The sequence below is a fragment of the Cloeon dipterum genome, chromosome 3 (genome assembly GCF_949628265.1).
Source record: "Cloeon dipterum chromosome 3, ieCloDipt1.1, whole genome shotgun sequence".
Lineage (NCBI taxonomy): Eukaryota > Metazoa > Arthropoda > Insecta > Ephemeroptera > Baetidae > Cloeon > Cloeon dipterum.
This window is the reverse complement of record NC_088788.1, coordinates 30,557,873-30,573,034: the sequence shown is the minus strand read 5'-3', so window position 1 is coordinate 30,573,034 and position 15,162 is coordinate 30,557,873. Positions and strand designations below refer to the sequence as shown.

General features: G+C 46.4%; 1 protein-coding gene across 2 annotated transcripts; it reads left to right on the top strand.

Moving 5' to 3' along the window:
* Positions 1-620: 620 nt before the first annotated feature.
* On the top strand, positions 621-14,092 carry LOC135939177 (transcription factor hamlet-like). 2 transcript variants are annotated; one of them, XM_065483405.1, is made up of 3 exons: positions 621-1,167; positions 11,822-12,497; positions 12,615-14,092. In XM_065483405.1, the coding sequence occupies exons 2-3, from the start codon at positions 11,841-11,843 to the stop codon at positions 13,023-13,025; spliced, it is 1,068 nt and encodes a 355-aa protein (XP_065339477.1). In that variant the 5' UTR covers positions 621-1,167; positions 11,822-11,840; the 3' UTR covers positions 13,026-14,092. The 2 variants fall into 2 exon arrangements, with proteins under 2 accessions (XP_065339477.1, XP_065339478.1); XM_065483406.1 differs by having other exon boundaries at positions 11,819-12,497.
* Positions 14,093-15,162: the final 1,070 nt, after the last annotated feature.

The following is a 15,162-nucleotide window of genomic DNA, read 5'->3' as shown; positions in this document are numbered from 1 at the left end:
ACGAGGCTTGAAATCATATCTTTTCAGCTTCTCTCCGTTTCACAAAACCGCTCAAGACGTTTCCAAACCTCCAACTTAGCGGTGTCGAATGGAAAATAACGTGCCTTTCCTTAAAGAGGAGCTCAATTAAACGCCACCGCGTGAGATGTACCTGAGAAAGGCCGTTTCAATTATTATTATTATGGCTATATGCCTTATTTATTCGGTGCGAGTTTTTTTACTACACTGAGTGCATTGGACACTCCCCTCTGTAATGCATATTGAGCAAGAGCATATTTATTATACACCCAAGACCAATTTTCAGCGCCGCAGGTACTCAGCTACCTCTTTTTTACACAAAAAAGCTCTCTGCTTCGATCTGCTCATTGCTGCATTCAATATGCAAGGATCAATTCTTTTGAGAAGTCAAACGTATAATCAAAGAGAGTTTTTGTAACAGCTTGTCCAGGCTAAAAGGGTTAATTTAACCTTAGTTTTCAAATAGTTAACCGATCTATTGCTAAATTGTGCCGCAAAAAGTATCAAAAGAATTGAGCTGAGGCTAGAGTATTGAGCATTAGTTAAATTTGGGTCCATAGCTCGGCCTTTACTGGTGGTTTATGCAAATTTAATTATCGTCTTTAAGACTGTTAGAAATTTGAGACTCCAATCATTTATCAACCACTTCAGTCAACCAAAAAAGTAGAATGGAGGCTGTCACTCGATTACACTTCCGCCGTCGTGCCTAACGAAAATACAGGAAGACCGCGACCTAGGTCAAAGGGAAGCGAGACGACATGCCGAGCCAAGCTGTCCAGTGACGCGCGGGCCCTTTTCCAGGTCGTGCTCGGCGGCGGCTCAAAGGGCCTCGGGAGCTTAACAAAGAACGGCCGGATCGCGTAACAAACAATTAGCAGGCGACGCGCGCGTTTAGAAAGGAAAAGTGTTTGGCGCCCCTCCCCTTCGCCCTGACGGCCCCTCCCTCCCCGCCAGCGCGCGCTAACGGGAAAGAGCGTGCGCTGGCTGGCTCGGGGGGCGGCGGCGTGGGTGCCACTCCGATGGTCCGGCGGACGCGCGCTCCAGCGTCTTCAGTCAGTCGGTGCTTCAGTGGCCCAGCCGCAGCAGCCCCGCCAAGTGCCCCACGGACCCCGACGATACACCAGCCCGGCTCGCACGCCCTCTCGCCAGGTCTGTTTAGACATATTTTCTCACTATCTTTATGTCACGCGTTCAAGTCTCCACGACGCACGGTGTCTTTTCAATTAAGTCATTTGGCTATGATGAGGAAGATGACACTTACCCTTAAGTGAACAGCACCTGAAATGAAAACGAAGTCAAAATTTTATTTCTTCATTTGGTCGTCAAATCAAATTGTCAATGTTGGAGGTTCAACTGAACATTCGCGCCACACACGTGGGACTGTTTCAATGGATCCTCCTGTCTCATTCATGCAGTTGGGTGCGTTCTTTAAAACGGAACAGCTTCGCGGAGCATTATGAATTTTCGGGGTGTTGCGTGAAATCGGCCCTGCAGCCGCTCCCTGAATGTCTTTCTGCCAGCAATCGACTATTTTCAGCGTAAAAAGTCAACTTTGCGGTCCGATTTTCGCCTCCGCGTGATGAAAAAGCGGCTTATGGGCGTTGGGATAAGAAGTGTCGCGAGAAATATGAAAGGTGGGCCCTTTTAATGAGGCATTGTCAGTGTCATCTTTTCTCCAACGCCACGCCTCGAACCCAATTTTCGCTCGACGCCGATTCGGATCAGGTTTCAACATTTTTAAGGCGCTCACGCTACTCGGGCCCGACCGTCGACAAAATATAAAATCGTCGAATCGCCTCCGCGCGCACATCACGTGAAATCTCAATTTTCAGATACCTTTTTAGGCCGATGATCACCTCTATGCCTTTTTGATCTGAACGCGTACGTTGCTAATTACAAAAACTATTAAAAAAAAGACAAATGATTATTTGTTACGAAATTTAACAATAAATATGATGACTTTGACTTTGGGACGACCCAAAAAGTAATTAATTATGAATCTAATGACGATATTTCACCGCTCTCCAACTATTTGCCAAGTCTGAAAACGCACCGTTACCAAATAAGGTGTCCAACATAAAATTTTCACGGTCAGGAAGCTGAAATTCGTGCTTAAAGAGCGCAAAATTATCAATGTAAATGCTGCGAGCAAAAAACGTTCCTGTAACAGACAAATCGATCATGTTTATCTCGAGGCGAAGACGAATTGGGTCGAGCCGAACAATTTATGGCTTGCGGGACGCCTAATTAATCAGGTGCGTGGGCGTGTCTGCTTTTTGCGAAGGCAAATATTTTGGCTGTGCGCGGCGGCGATTGAGAGCAACAATGATCGCACTCCACCGTCCGTGCGTCTGACAATAATGAGCGCAAATAAAAATGAAAAAGGCCACGCCTTGCATAATCGCGTTGCTACTCGCAACAGCAGCTTTTACTTGCTCGTCAAAAAGGCCGAGCGATGACAATTAAAATCTCCGCAGCGAGCGAGTGCACGAACCACCTTCGCCGTAACAAGGGAAGTCCACGGACAAGCTTTCAACAATTGAAACCAGTTCTCGCTCGATTTGTTCTTACGAAGACTAGATATTATGTGTGCGCGGTTAATATTCACCGGTGTAAGAGTGTGAGAATTTTTGGAGCAGATCACAACAAAATCAAGAGTGAGACGACGAGATGTGGCGCGCGAGAAAAACTGGTCCGCGCTCTGGCCCGGGGGGTGCTGCATGCGTTCGCAACGACACGACGACGGCTGCGAATACGAAAGTGAAACTCGATCTGAAAAATCCACATTTGACACTTGCGGCCGCGCGATTAGAGCATATTTATAAACTGGCTTGCCAGCAAATCACCCGCCCAAGATGAAAGTTGACTGTGGCGATCGCTCTTCTGCTCCCCAATATTTTTCCCGTCGCTCTTTGTTAGTCGATATCGCTGTATGTGTTCGTCAAACGATGCGCCGCCGCCGCAAAGCCGCTTTCACATTTGAATTTGAGCGAAAAAATGGCGATTCGGTCAAATGATCATGACGTGGGTGAAACACATCATCTTCTAACAGTCTTTAAGAACGACTAAAAATGAGTGTCAAACGTCGAGGATGGTACGAAAATAGAGTTTTATCAGCATTCAATGTCAGACATCGGTAGCTTAACTCTTTTTATTCTTCAGTGAAAAAATGAACCATTTATTGGTCTGGATTGTTTTACACAAAGTTCAGATCAAGGAGTATAAAAAATTAAGTTAAGAGGCATGATATATTACAAGGCTTTAGATAAGAAATTTTAAATTTCATTTTATGACCATAAAACTTGTTCATTTTCTTATCAATTCAATCACCTTCTGATTGAGTCGTACCGTTTTAGCTCTGAAATCGCTGTCGCCAATTAGCTTGAGCGGCAAAGTGCGAGCACGAAGGCAAAACGAGATGCGCTCAACGGAAGGCAAAGGTCGTGCCATCATCATATTTATTTATTTGCTTAATCGAGTGTGCATGCGTGTGTTTAATAAAACGAGCCACAGATAAATAAGCGCAACTTTATTGCTTTACACGAGCAACCGAGTGTGCATATGCGAGCGAGCCAGCAGCCATTTAAATTGCCATTGTCGCGCGCGCGCCCGCCGCACATTATCTGGCATCTCTCTCTTTCTTCTCTTGGCGCCGCTCCATCCGATCCGCCGCGCGCACCACTTTATTATTTTGCTCGACCAACGACAAAAATGATTGATTCCTTTCCGCACGCGCAGTTATCCTTGTTGTTATTTTTTTACCTTCTGCAGCTGCATCTACAGATCGCGGCTATTCCATACATCAAATCAAAGCTCACGTGTAAAATTAAAAACTAATCGGCAGCACGTTCCCAGAACAAATTAGCAGCGGCAGACGGCCATTCAGGTGCTTTACCGGCCGATTTCGGAATAAAGCGCACTTCGCACGGGCCAAATCGATTTTCCGCTTCTTTCTGCAGGTTGTGCAGCAATAACATTGCGTTTTTATGTCCGCCTCCGCACCGTTCGCTTCAATGATTCAAAGAAAAGAGTTCGGCAGAAGTTTCTCTCCAGGCAAAAAATATTTCAACCGTATGTTTGACGCTCTGTACCAGCAAAACCTGTTGAATCAGTAAAAACATTTTGGTTAATACCGTTAGAGCACAGAGGGAAAGATTATTTTTTATTTTAATTAATTTACTAACTTAATAACTCGACATGAACCAGAAAAATATTTGTAGATAACAACTTTTAATTGGAACAATCAAATTTAGTACATATATTGACATTGAAACAATTCATGCACTTGGGGTGGGTACGTGTATGCGGTATTGTAAGAAGCATGTATAGCAAATCATGCCAAGTTGGGTGTCGACTGATAAGTTCCAAGGCTTCCTAATTCAAATCTGCAGCACGAGAGACAGTGTGAGATTGCTTAGTGCACTCCCTCGGGAGAAACGAAAAAAGATCGAAGGCTGAGCGAATCATGCCAAATTAAAAAGCGTGCGTTTGAAAAGCGGCGAGTGTCCGCTCCTGTTCTCCTTGCTGAGTGACTTGCGATCAGTGTGCCGGAATCGCCTGCCTTACCTGTCCGTCACTCACTTTTTCCATCAGATAGCGCACCGCGGAGGATGAGCGCGGCTGCCTCTTTTTGACAAGGGACACGCAAAAAGGCGCGGTCCCGTCTGGACGAAGAGCGCGTGGAGAGAGGCTGCGCGGTGAATCGCGGCCGACAGGGCCCCGGGGCCGGTCACGAGGGCCCCCGCGGACGCGCGTGACCCCCGACTTGCAGCTCTCATTACACGATTTATTGCAAAATATGGCACGCTCCGCGCTGGAGAAAGAACACATTTGCGCCCCGAGGCTGGCCATTGTTCTTTCGTTTTGCGCGCGCTGATCTTGCCGGACAATGACCAATTTGGCCGGCAAGAAAAGCGCACCGAATTCCCATCTCGACGGTCGGAGCGAGAAAAATTCCCATAAAGGTCCGTTGAAAAAAGTTATTAGTCGTTACTTTTTGCCCATTTTTTCTCTCTCCTCGCTGCAAACAACTTCTTTCAACGCAAATGCAACTCTCTCTCTCTCTCTCTCTCTCTCTCTCTCTCGCATTGTTTGTCTTCTTTCTCTCTGAAGCTGGACAGCAGCCGACGTGCCGTGGGCGACACAAATAAAAGCAAATAAATAAAGCCGGCGACTGCGCCCTTTTTTCTCGCCCGCCCCCGCCTGAGATCGCATTCCAGCCGCAGCTGCCCAGAACCTCGCAAGGGACGCGCTTTTCGACCTCTCTGACCGCGGAATCGCTTTCGCCGGGTTGGAAAGCGTACTGATGGACACCAAACACGCCCAGTCTGGAGAAGTTGACCCGAGTCCAGGTTCAGGGTAGTGACCTGACTGCCCAACAACCGGAGCTGTAAAAGGACATTAAAAAAGTACTTAACCGTGCTGATCGTTTTTTCATGTAGTCGGTTGCCGCAGCCCCGATTTTTCACACCTTTCAGAATCAAAATCGAAATAATCAGTCAATTCAGACGGAAATTCAGAGTAAGAATTCCACACCGCACGCGGACGTTATAAACGTGGCAAATCTGTGCTTGACCTGACTCGGGGTAAGTACGGCGGGCAGCGATTAACTAGCGATAGAAAGCCGAATGTGCCGCCAGGAGCGGAGAAGCTCAGGTCGGGAGAGGAAGAGAGTGACCCTTTGGCCATAAATCAGCCAAGTCGCCGCTGAAAACGAGCCGTAAAAAGTCGAGCGAGCTCGTTGGCTCGCGCGCTGAGCACGCGGCCGCGTCATTACTCTAATGATGCATAAAAAGGTCGTGCCGCTGATTGAGAGCTCGCTCGGGCTCAGGTCACTCTCGTGACCGCGGCGGAATTTGCATTCTTATCTCTGGCTCGTTCCGTGTGGCGCGCGCGCGAGCCGGCCGCAGCGGGACCAGATCAGCGCAGATTTATATGAATATTTCTGCCGGCGGGACCGAATCGTCTCGCTGCGGTGCCCGTTTTCTGGCCGAAAGGTTAATTAGAAACGATCAAGAGGAGAGCGAAAAAGACTAATGGACGAGACGGATCAATCGTTTTGCTGCCATCAATCAGGAAAAATAAACGCCGTTTTCGACTTATAATGTGTGTGTGTGTGCAGAGCAGAGCATCCGGGACACAAAAGAAAGTACTCTCGCATGTGCAAGGAGAGTGATGTTGCCTGTACATACCTGGAGATAAGCGGCCGATAATAAATAAATGAATCGAAGCAAGCCAGCTAGAGCTTTTCTCGGTCGATTTGCATCTCTCACGTTAAGAGTATCAGCAACAGAGCCAAATTCGAAGTGTTTTCCACATGAGCACACAACAGGAGAAATGCGCGCACGCTTTTCCAAACACGTACATGTGTTTCTCGCTCTCCATTCACATTTTGGGTCGCCTCCGTCATTAGCCGTCTTGAGAACAGTGGCAAGTTTATTCAGATCGGCTGAATCTATAGATTAGAAGTCTTAAAAATTGCATATTTTAGTGTAAGAGAATAAGAAGCGGAGCGAGAAAACTCATCCTGACTTGTTAGGAGTATACCCTGAAATGTGCAGGGGAAAGCAGAATAAGTGTGCTGTTTTGACATCGAGATTATAATGTTTTGATCCGAAGCCAATTGTCGCCAACGACAAATCGAAAGAACCGGTTCCCTTCGACCTGAAAAGGGTACTCACACCCCGAGAAAGGTGCTCATCAGTCAAGTGAGATAGATGCTTCAGGGGCAACCTTAATCATTTTTCAGTTATAAATTTAATTTCCTCTTCACGGAAGGCGTTCACTTCGCACTCCAAAAAGGCGCAAAGTCTCGCGTGTTTGGAAGGAAAAAATTAAAAACAAGCAGCTGCTGTCGACTTGAGATTTACGACGAATAATTAATTCTCGCGGCTCGACATGTTCTGCGAGTGCGCTAATTAACTCCAAAGTGCTCCAGATAGCGGCGGCGTTTGCTGCTGCGGTGCGCGCGGAGAGAGATAGAGAGAGAGTGAAAATTCTCTGACCAGAGGTCTCGTTCGCTGCGGCTCGGCACAACTCGACACGACACACACACACGTCCCTGCTTTTTCCCTCTTGTCGAGCTCTTCTCCGATAGACCGGAACATTTTAATGCGAGCAACAATAAAAACAACGCCTATTATGCGAGATGGACGGATTTCACTTTCCAACACTCGCCAGCACCAATTCGAAAATGGACGTGCGCAGATTAGAATGCATAAAGCTGCTGAAAGGCGCGCGCGCTCTCTACATATACACATACATAACGAGACGCAGGACTTTCTGGTTTTGCAGCATTTCTTTTTCCACCCTAAATCTGCCCTTTGCAGTTTCAACAAGAGGTTATACGCAGGTCAGCATTTAATTGGGAACCTGAAATTCAGGAATACAATCTGGCTGTTTTCATCGAGAGTAAAATTTTACCTCTTTTGCTAAGGAAGACATTTTCTTTTATAAAACGGAAGAGCAGCTTTATTGAAAATACCCAATTTGGTCACGAACAAACTCGTCGCAAATTGAACTGATCTTCACTCGTCAAGTTCGAGAGCATCACGGCAACTCGCGGCATCCTTTCAGGTCGTTTTCCAGAGCAAAAAATGCGCTCACTGGCGATCGGAAAGAGATTTACGACGTCATTGTGGCGCGCGCGATTTGATTTATTGGCGGCATCATTAGCCGCTCATAAGCCGATGCAAATGAGGCCGTTGCCTTTTCTTTCTCTCCTTTTCTCGCTGACCAAACACCCTATCCCTTGTATTTCCAGCAGCAGCAGCAGCAAGTCGGCCGATCGTTCTGCGGCACTCGTCGCTAACTCAAACAACAGATTTATTCGTGTCGAGGACGACTTTTAATTAGATGAATTAATCAAAGTTGAACGACTTTTGTCCGCCGCGAGAATAAAACAAATATCAATAGAGAGAATACAGCAAAGTGCTGACTCCGTTGGTCAGTTCTTGAGACGCGGTACCAGCATCCAATCCAAGGCTGTTGCTAATTGAAACGAAGATATAGAAAACTTCTTTTTATGCGCGCGGAATGACAGCTATTTCTTTGCTAGATCCATTAATGATTCCTCGGTGCGAATCTTGAAAAATGGAGCGAATTTTTATGCTCTGTCACAAGAAGTGCTCTGTATCGTGGGAAACACGCAGCTATGAAAATGCAAAGTGGAAATAAGACGACCTTTGAGAATGCGAACTACATCCATTAAAATTGGGCAAAACAAAGTTTAGCACATGCGATCCGACCCGAGATGCCCTTTGAAATCCGACCTGAAAAATGTGTCAATTGACAACAGGGGACGTGCCTGATGGAGATAAAAGATCTACGTAAGCGAATTTTGCACACAGGAAAGAAAGAGTTTTCATTTGCCGGGTCACGAACTAGACAGCAGTGTTTGGTGTCTAAACATAGGTTTTCAGGGTCAATAAAACCGAATTCGCAGTCAAAACGAAAGAATTGCGTCACCAGCGCGATCTGCATAAATCATAAAACGTGATTGCGTGCGTAGCCGATGTGCTAACAGATTCTGGTTCCAGTTTTGCTTCGAGGAAGTGCTCGTTTGCGGAATAATCGAAAGTGTTAGGGCGGGGAGGGGCCGGTCGCGGCCGGAGGTGGTCATCTGCTGCAGCCGGAGCGAGGGACAGATCTCGGGCGGCGGCGGCGTTTCATTTCACTTTCTCTCGATTTATTTCGCTCGCCAGCACAAAAAGTGACCCAGATCGCGAGAATTTGTATACATGTGTATACATCGGTCGCGTATAGGCGAATTCGGCGCCGCGTAATTAGCCTTGACTCGATTGGAAAACGAATCACGCCGGCTGAATAAGAGAGAATCGCAGCGGGATCGAAATCGGTTTTTCGTAAAAGCGCCGTGTCATTTTTGCCGCGGCCTCAAAATAGAAAATAATAAAGAGACGAGCGAAAAATCTGCCCAGCGGGAGGCACGCCGCCGTTTTTTCCAGCCGCTATTGATACATTTACGGTTACCGCAAAGGAACTGCAGCAGCTGATTGAGTCTAGGAATAAAATTCGGAGCATCACAACGCGCCGAGTATCGTTTCGTTTCCCAGCCCCACACAGGTGCACAAATCGATTCGTTTCCAATCCGTGAGTGCAATTAAACCGGCCAGTGTTTATCCACTCTGCCGTTTCACAACAATTTCCGATTCGGTGAAAGAGACCCTAGCTGCGCGCGGGAATCTGACAATTTATAGGCTCTAAAAGTGGATAATTTGCGAGAGGAAATTTTTGCCTTTCTACGATCGCTTTTGATATAAATATAGGGTTGCGATCTTTTACAACCGCTCCAAAGGAAAAGGTACAAAAATTGATCATAGTTTTCATATAGTAGAATGAAATGGATAAATGAAGTATTACAAAAAGATTTTAATTAAAAATCCTTTTTGTACAATGTCTATCCTGGTTTAATCGTTAATTTAAAACTTTCAAATAAGAGAAAAAATGTAATCCTAGTTTAATGCTAGTTTAATAATTGCTCGTTTCGTTGGAATTAAGTGACTCATTGACAGTCAAATGATATCATTCCATTCTTAATAGTCACATTATAACAGTGCTAAACCACGGTAGAGTAGCAAATGGAAATCAGCGCTTCCGCTAATTAAAGGTTTTCTACGATGAATCGCTGGTTTAGAATGAAACCGGCTATAATTGACGACTTAATTTGGCTCTCCGAAAGTGGCTTTTTCTCCGGATTAATAGAGACAGGAGAGCGGGCCAATTGATTGGTCCTTGGATTCATTCAGCAAGAGGCCGAAAGAGACGAGACGCTCTTGATTTGCTTGGCACAATTGTTTCTTAAGCTCGGTCAGCGCGAAAACGGTTGTACAATGGCGATTAATTCGCAGCCAAGGCTCTGTCGGCCCATTTTCCTCTCGATTACGTGCAAGCCGAAAACAAAGGCGCGAAAATCACGACCGCGACAATCGGATGGAGTTCTTTCAACACTACGAATGACATAACCGCAAAGCGAGAGCAGAGAACCGATAATTCGATTTTTTGCTGCTTCTCTCGATCGACGACGAAAGTTATGGATTTGCCGCTTTGCTGGCTGCGGCTGTTTGCATGTGTTGCTCGATTTCTAATTTTTGCTGGCTACGCTGCTTGTTGTGAGATGCGCTTCGTCGAGCGTACGTCAATCGTATTTAATTCCACTGCTCTCTACACAGGTAGAAGTGTAATAACAATCCAAGCGAGCAGTGAATTCATCTCCGCATTCTTACCACGCGCACGCGAATCGACGCCCAATCGTTCGTCAAAACTGCTCAATGCATTCATCCGAATTGTAGATGAGAGCCGCGTCGACTTGCGCATTCTACGCATATTTCGCCGCCGTGGAACAAAGGGAGATATGTGCATTTATCACGATTTAATGATTTGCTAGGATTGTATTTCTGCAATTGCTTCCCGCCCGCCAAATTCCACTCTGATGAAAATGTGCAGACCACCTTTGGTGCATGGAAATAAAACGTTGATTGGTTAAAACAAATTAAAATGTGTATAAACCACACAAATTTAAAATGAGTCAATCTCAAACTAAATTAACAACTTTAATAACACTTTCATCAGTACAGTTTCCGTGTATTTCTAATGTTAAAAGCAAATTTTACTCTCAATTTAGAAATTGATATTTATAATATTGGAGCTTTAATTTCACGTTTCAATGAGTACCGGATTTGTTGATTAAACTCTCGTTTTTTCCTCACACTTAAGAAGAAAATATAATAATCAGCAGATGATGCCAAAGCGAGGCAAGGTTTGGAGGGTCACCAAAATGTTCCCAACTGAAGTAGAGCGGTGGAGCGACGCGAAATTTCACAATGAAGTCACTCAGCTTATTCACACCCGACGGCTCGCGCTGCTGTCAATTAGGAGAGAAAGGGCAATTAATTCGCCCACGCACACGAAGTGGGCGCCGAAAGTAAAACGCGCGGCGTCAAAACAAACAGGCTCCGCCTCCTGGGGTCAGCTCGCGGGTCAGCTTCCGAATTGACACGCGAAAACTGGTTTTCAGACCCAAAATGTTGGTAGCAAAGCCGGTGGCGCGTGTCGTCGATACGCGAAAATTCGGCGCGAGAGTGTTGTGTCAGCTGGTGCGGTAGGCAATTACGCTTTGTTTCGCGCTCGATGGTGTGTCACGTGCGCCTCCGTTATGTTCTCCGCTCGCCGCGATAAATCTCTCGAGTCAGGGTAACTCTCCTTGCCTTATACCCGACTAAGAAGGAAATTAAAAAGCGCTCCGTCTGTGGGCTCTTTAATTTGGGAGATTCCCACAGCATGGACGGGGTCGTAAACGCCGACTGGCAAAAGTCAACTTTGACACACGGTGCGCTTGGCGGCCGTAAAACAATAAAAAACGGGAAAGCGGCGAGCAGATGATGAGAGCATGCCTGTGTGATCTGATTCGGGCCACACCTTTCGCTCCTTATTCCGACAAAGAGTCTTCTGCCCCACATTCAATCGCGAGGCCAACTGGCCATGCTTCCTGCTCCACCAGATCGCGATGTGCATAGAAAAGTCGCAAAACTGTTTTTAATCAAGCAAGTGACGCTTTTTTGTTTAAACTGCTGTCTTCCAAGTACCATTAATAAAAAAAATGAGACGTAGATTGCAGAATTGCGATTACGTTGATCCGTTTCGTTGAGCTCATGCCAGTAACAGGAAATTGTTTAGATTTAGATATCATGAGTCTAATAATAAACTGACGCCTAATTTAGCATGGAAATCGATTTTCCAGATCAACAATCACAAACTAACGTTGCAAATTGCCTTTGTGTTTCAGCAGAGGTCGGCCTGGACTCCAGATGAGCGTGGTCGGGGCGTCGCTGCCGTGGTACTGCTTTTACCCGCGGGCCCCCCTACACCAGCCGCCGTCCAGCCCCCCTCCGGCGCCGGGGCGCCGCCATGTTGTGGTGAGCATGCGCGAGAAGGACTCGAGCCCGCGCAAAATGATCGGCCGCTACAGCTCACGCGCCGATGGCGGTTCGCCCAAGCAGGCGGCTGTCTACCCCATCGAGTCGGCGCGGCACCGCGTCGAGCCCGCCGACGTTGACGAGCCGTTTGACCTGTCGTCGCGGCAGGTGACGGCTTCGCCACCGGCGGCGCCGCCGCAGCAGGCCGGCGGTGACCACTCAAGAGACGAGCAGCCGCTTGACCTGCGCATGGAACACAAGAAGACACGACGCGATGAGAACCGCAACCTCGTGATGCGCACCCCTTCCCCTCCCCAGCCACCGCCCCTGGCTGCGCTCTACCCCATCGTGCTGGAAGCAATGCAGCCACATCGCTTCCGGCCCTACGCCGCTCCCTTCCTGCCACCACCACCTCAGCCGTGTCCCCAACCCAAGGTGCTGGACAACAATAACAGCCCCTCAGCGGCCAACCACAATGTGCCCCCTCCCCCTAACGGAGTGCCAGGCACCAAGCCTAGGGACCGCTACGCCTGCAAATTTTGCGGAAAGGTAAGTTACTCTTTTATTTCAAAACTCTCCAACCCCGACCAAATCCAATTAGTGGACTTTATCACGAACAGTCAAAACGTGCTGATGCTCACGTATTTTCTTGGATTCTGCTTCCAGGTTTTTCCTCGCTCCGCCAACCTGACGAGGCACTTGCGCACGCACACAGGTGAACAGCCGTACAAATGCAAGTACTGCGAACGCTCGTTCAGCATCTCGTCCAACCTGCAGCGCCACGTGCGCAACATCCACAACAAGGAGAAGCCGTTCAAGTGTCCGCTTTGCGAGAGGTGTTTCGGCCAGCAGACTAATTTGGACCGCCACCTCAAGAAGCACGACGCCGATGGACCGACTATCCTGGACCCAAGGGGTCCCTCGGGAATGGTGGGAGCCCCGCGGGCACCCCACGACGCCTACTTTGACGAAATTCGCTCGTTTATGGGCAAGGTAGGCGCACGTCGGCGTCGCTTCTCGGACGCCTCCAGCGCCGCCTCCTCGCCCGCCTCCGCGTCACCTCCCCTACACGAGTGACGCTACGACCAGCGTACCTGAAGAGCGCCCCCCACCACCCTGAATTGTGCCCCTCCACCTCGAGTTACCAGCTTGTTTCATTGACTTCATCCGTTTTCATTCTCGTATAGGCTTAAGGTTATTTTTTGCGTTTCATCGCCTTCATCATCTAATTTAATTTAATTCATCCTCATTAACCATCATCATCCCGCGCTGCGTCACCTAACTTATTGTATGTTGCATCCATCCGTTCATACCCTACCACAACAAAGAAGACGACGAAACTGCCAACGCGCCCCTCTCCCCTCTCGAGACTCGGAAACTCCAATCATTCCAGCGAGCTGTGATCAATTTTCTCCAAAACCGATCTGAAGTTAGTTTGGCATTTGGTCTACACTGATTTTTTACTTCTCAAAATAATTTAGGTGAAATTTGAGTAAAATGGATATTTCATGATCATAGCCAAACGTTTCCATCGGTTTTCGAGCGGCTGTCACTATTTTTCACACAAATTTTGAGCGACAAAACGTTTCAGCGCTGCCCCTTGTTCAAACTCTCTTTCGTTCATATGTAATTTGTTCCTAGCAACGAGTGCAATTTTAGTTCAACAAATTTCGGATCGGTTTCGTTGAAGGAACTGCCGCATGCTTTGTTAAAGTAAAATTAAATTCTAGTTTTTAATTGGCAATGAACAATCGGTTTGAATTAGCAAAGGAAAAAATGAAGCGTATTTTATGTAATTTGATTATTATTTTGACCTGCTAGTCACTTTGGATCGTGCTGTAAAATTTTTTAAAAATAAATTCCTCGCTCTCCTTATGTTCTGTGAAAATTAAGCATATAAATGGTGTGTGTAAATATAAATTGTTAGAGCTTTTGCTATACCCCTCTTTCTTCCCCCTTAATTTTTTTAAGCATTTAATTCTTCTTTTTGTGCTGCGTCGACTTTACGAAAATTGCTCCAGCGTCGACCTACAACAGGTCGGCGCATAAATAGAAAGATCTTTTGCGTACTTCGTTTCCATCAATGTAGACAGATAATTGTATCAAATAAAAAAGCATGAAAATGCCAAAAATTAAAATAAAAACCCTGATGTCTTATTCACCACAGATTCCACAATGAACCTATTTTATCGCTAACAGAGATAAATTTTGCATAAAATATATGAATCATTAAAGCGTAGAGCATTTATTTACATTTAATAAAGCAACATCAGACACGCTGAGGATGATGATACATGTGGAAAGTGCCAAGTCGTAAATTTCTTAAGCAATAAAAGTAAAACCAAGATAACTATTAACCATATAACAGTTTTTGTGTTTTCCTTCGATGCTAACGTATTGACCGCTCAACCAAACATTCTTATTTCGCGCGACGAATCGTCCACAAGGAGAATTTTTTCTTACTTTTGCAACCGTATGGTTTCGGTCCAGCTGATTTCGTTGAGAAATGGAAGAGCGGACACGGCGAAAAGTGCCACCTTGACCGGAATTTGGTCTCGTTCGCTTTGATTCTGCACAAAAGTGCGTTTTGTTGGCTTTTAGCTCTTTAAAAGCGGCAATTTCACGTAGCAATTTGACGAAAACGGAAGCGCATCGACGGCGATAAAAGCTTTTTCTCCGAACAATGATTCGTTATTTATCGTACGTTTTTGCTACATCTCATCGCTGCTCTGACAAAAAGCATGTGATGTCTAAATATAAATCGTCTTTGCGGAACTTTCTCCTGCTGACGGCGCTGGCAAAAATGCTTTTTTGGGCGACGAGTCACGCGAAGATGGACGCGGATTGTTCGCAAAGAAGAAACATCATTAGCCATTCTAAGCGCTAATCGAAATGGGCGGGTTTCCCTTCAGTTGATTTATTGCCTGTAGAAGCGATCGATTTCGTTGCGAGTCCGTCAAAACGCGAAGCTGCTGATGCACTTTGCTTGTCCGCAGCGCTAGCCAATCGCGGCAATTTCATTGATACAAACGACTTTCTCACACATTTAGCAAAAAACTATGTGAGCTCCGTTTGAATTGTAATGAATCATCACAACCAATGACACAAGGGCCGCAGGCTACTCCTCAGAGCATGTAAAAAGTGAAACTGTACTATTATTCCACGTTGTTTGTTTTGCTTGATTTTCCACGCTTTTTACTTCATAAAATTTATA

Coding starts and splice junctions, on each gene's coding strand:
- LOC135939177 (XM_065483405.1), top strand. CDS start 11,841: ATGAGCGTGGTCGGGGCGTCGCTGCCGTGGTACTGCTTTTACCCGCGG. Junction 12,498..12,614: donor CCTGCAAATTTTGCGGAAAG/GTAAGTTACTCT, acceptor TTCTGCTTCCAG/GTTTTTCCTCGCTCCGCCAA.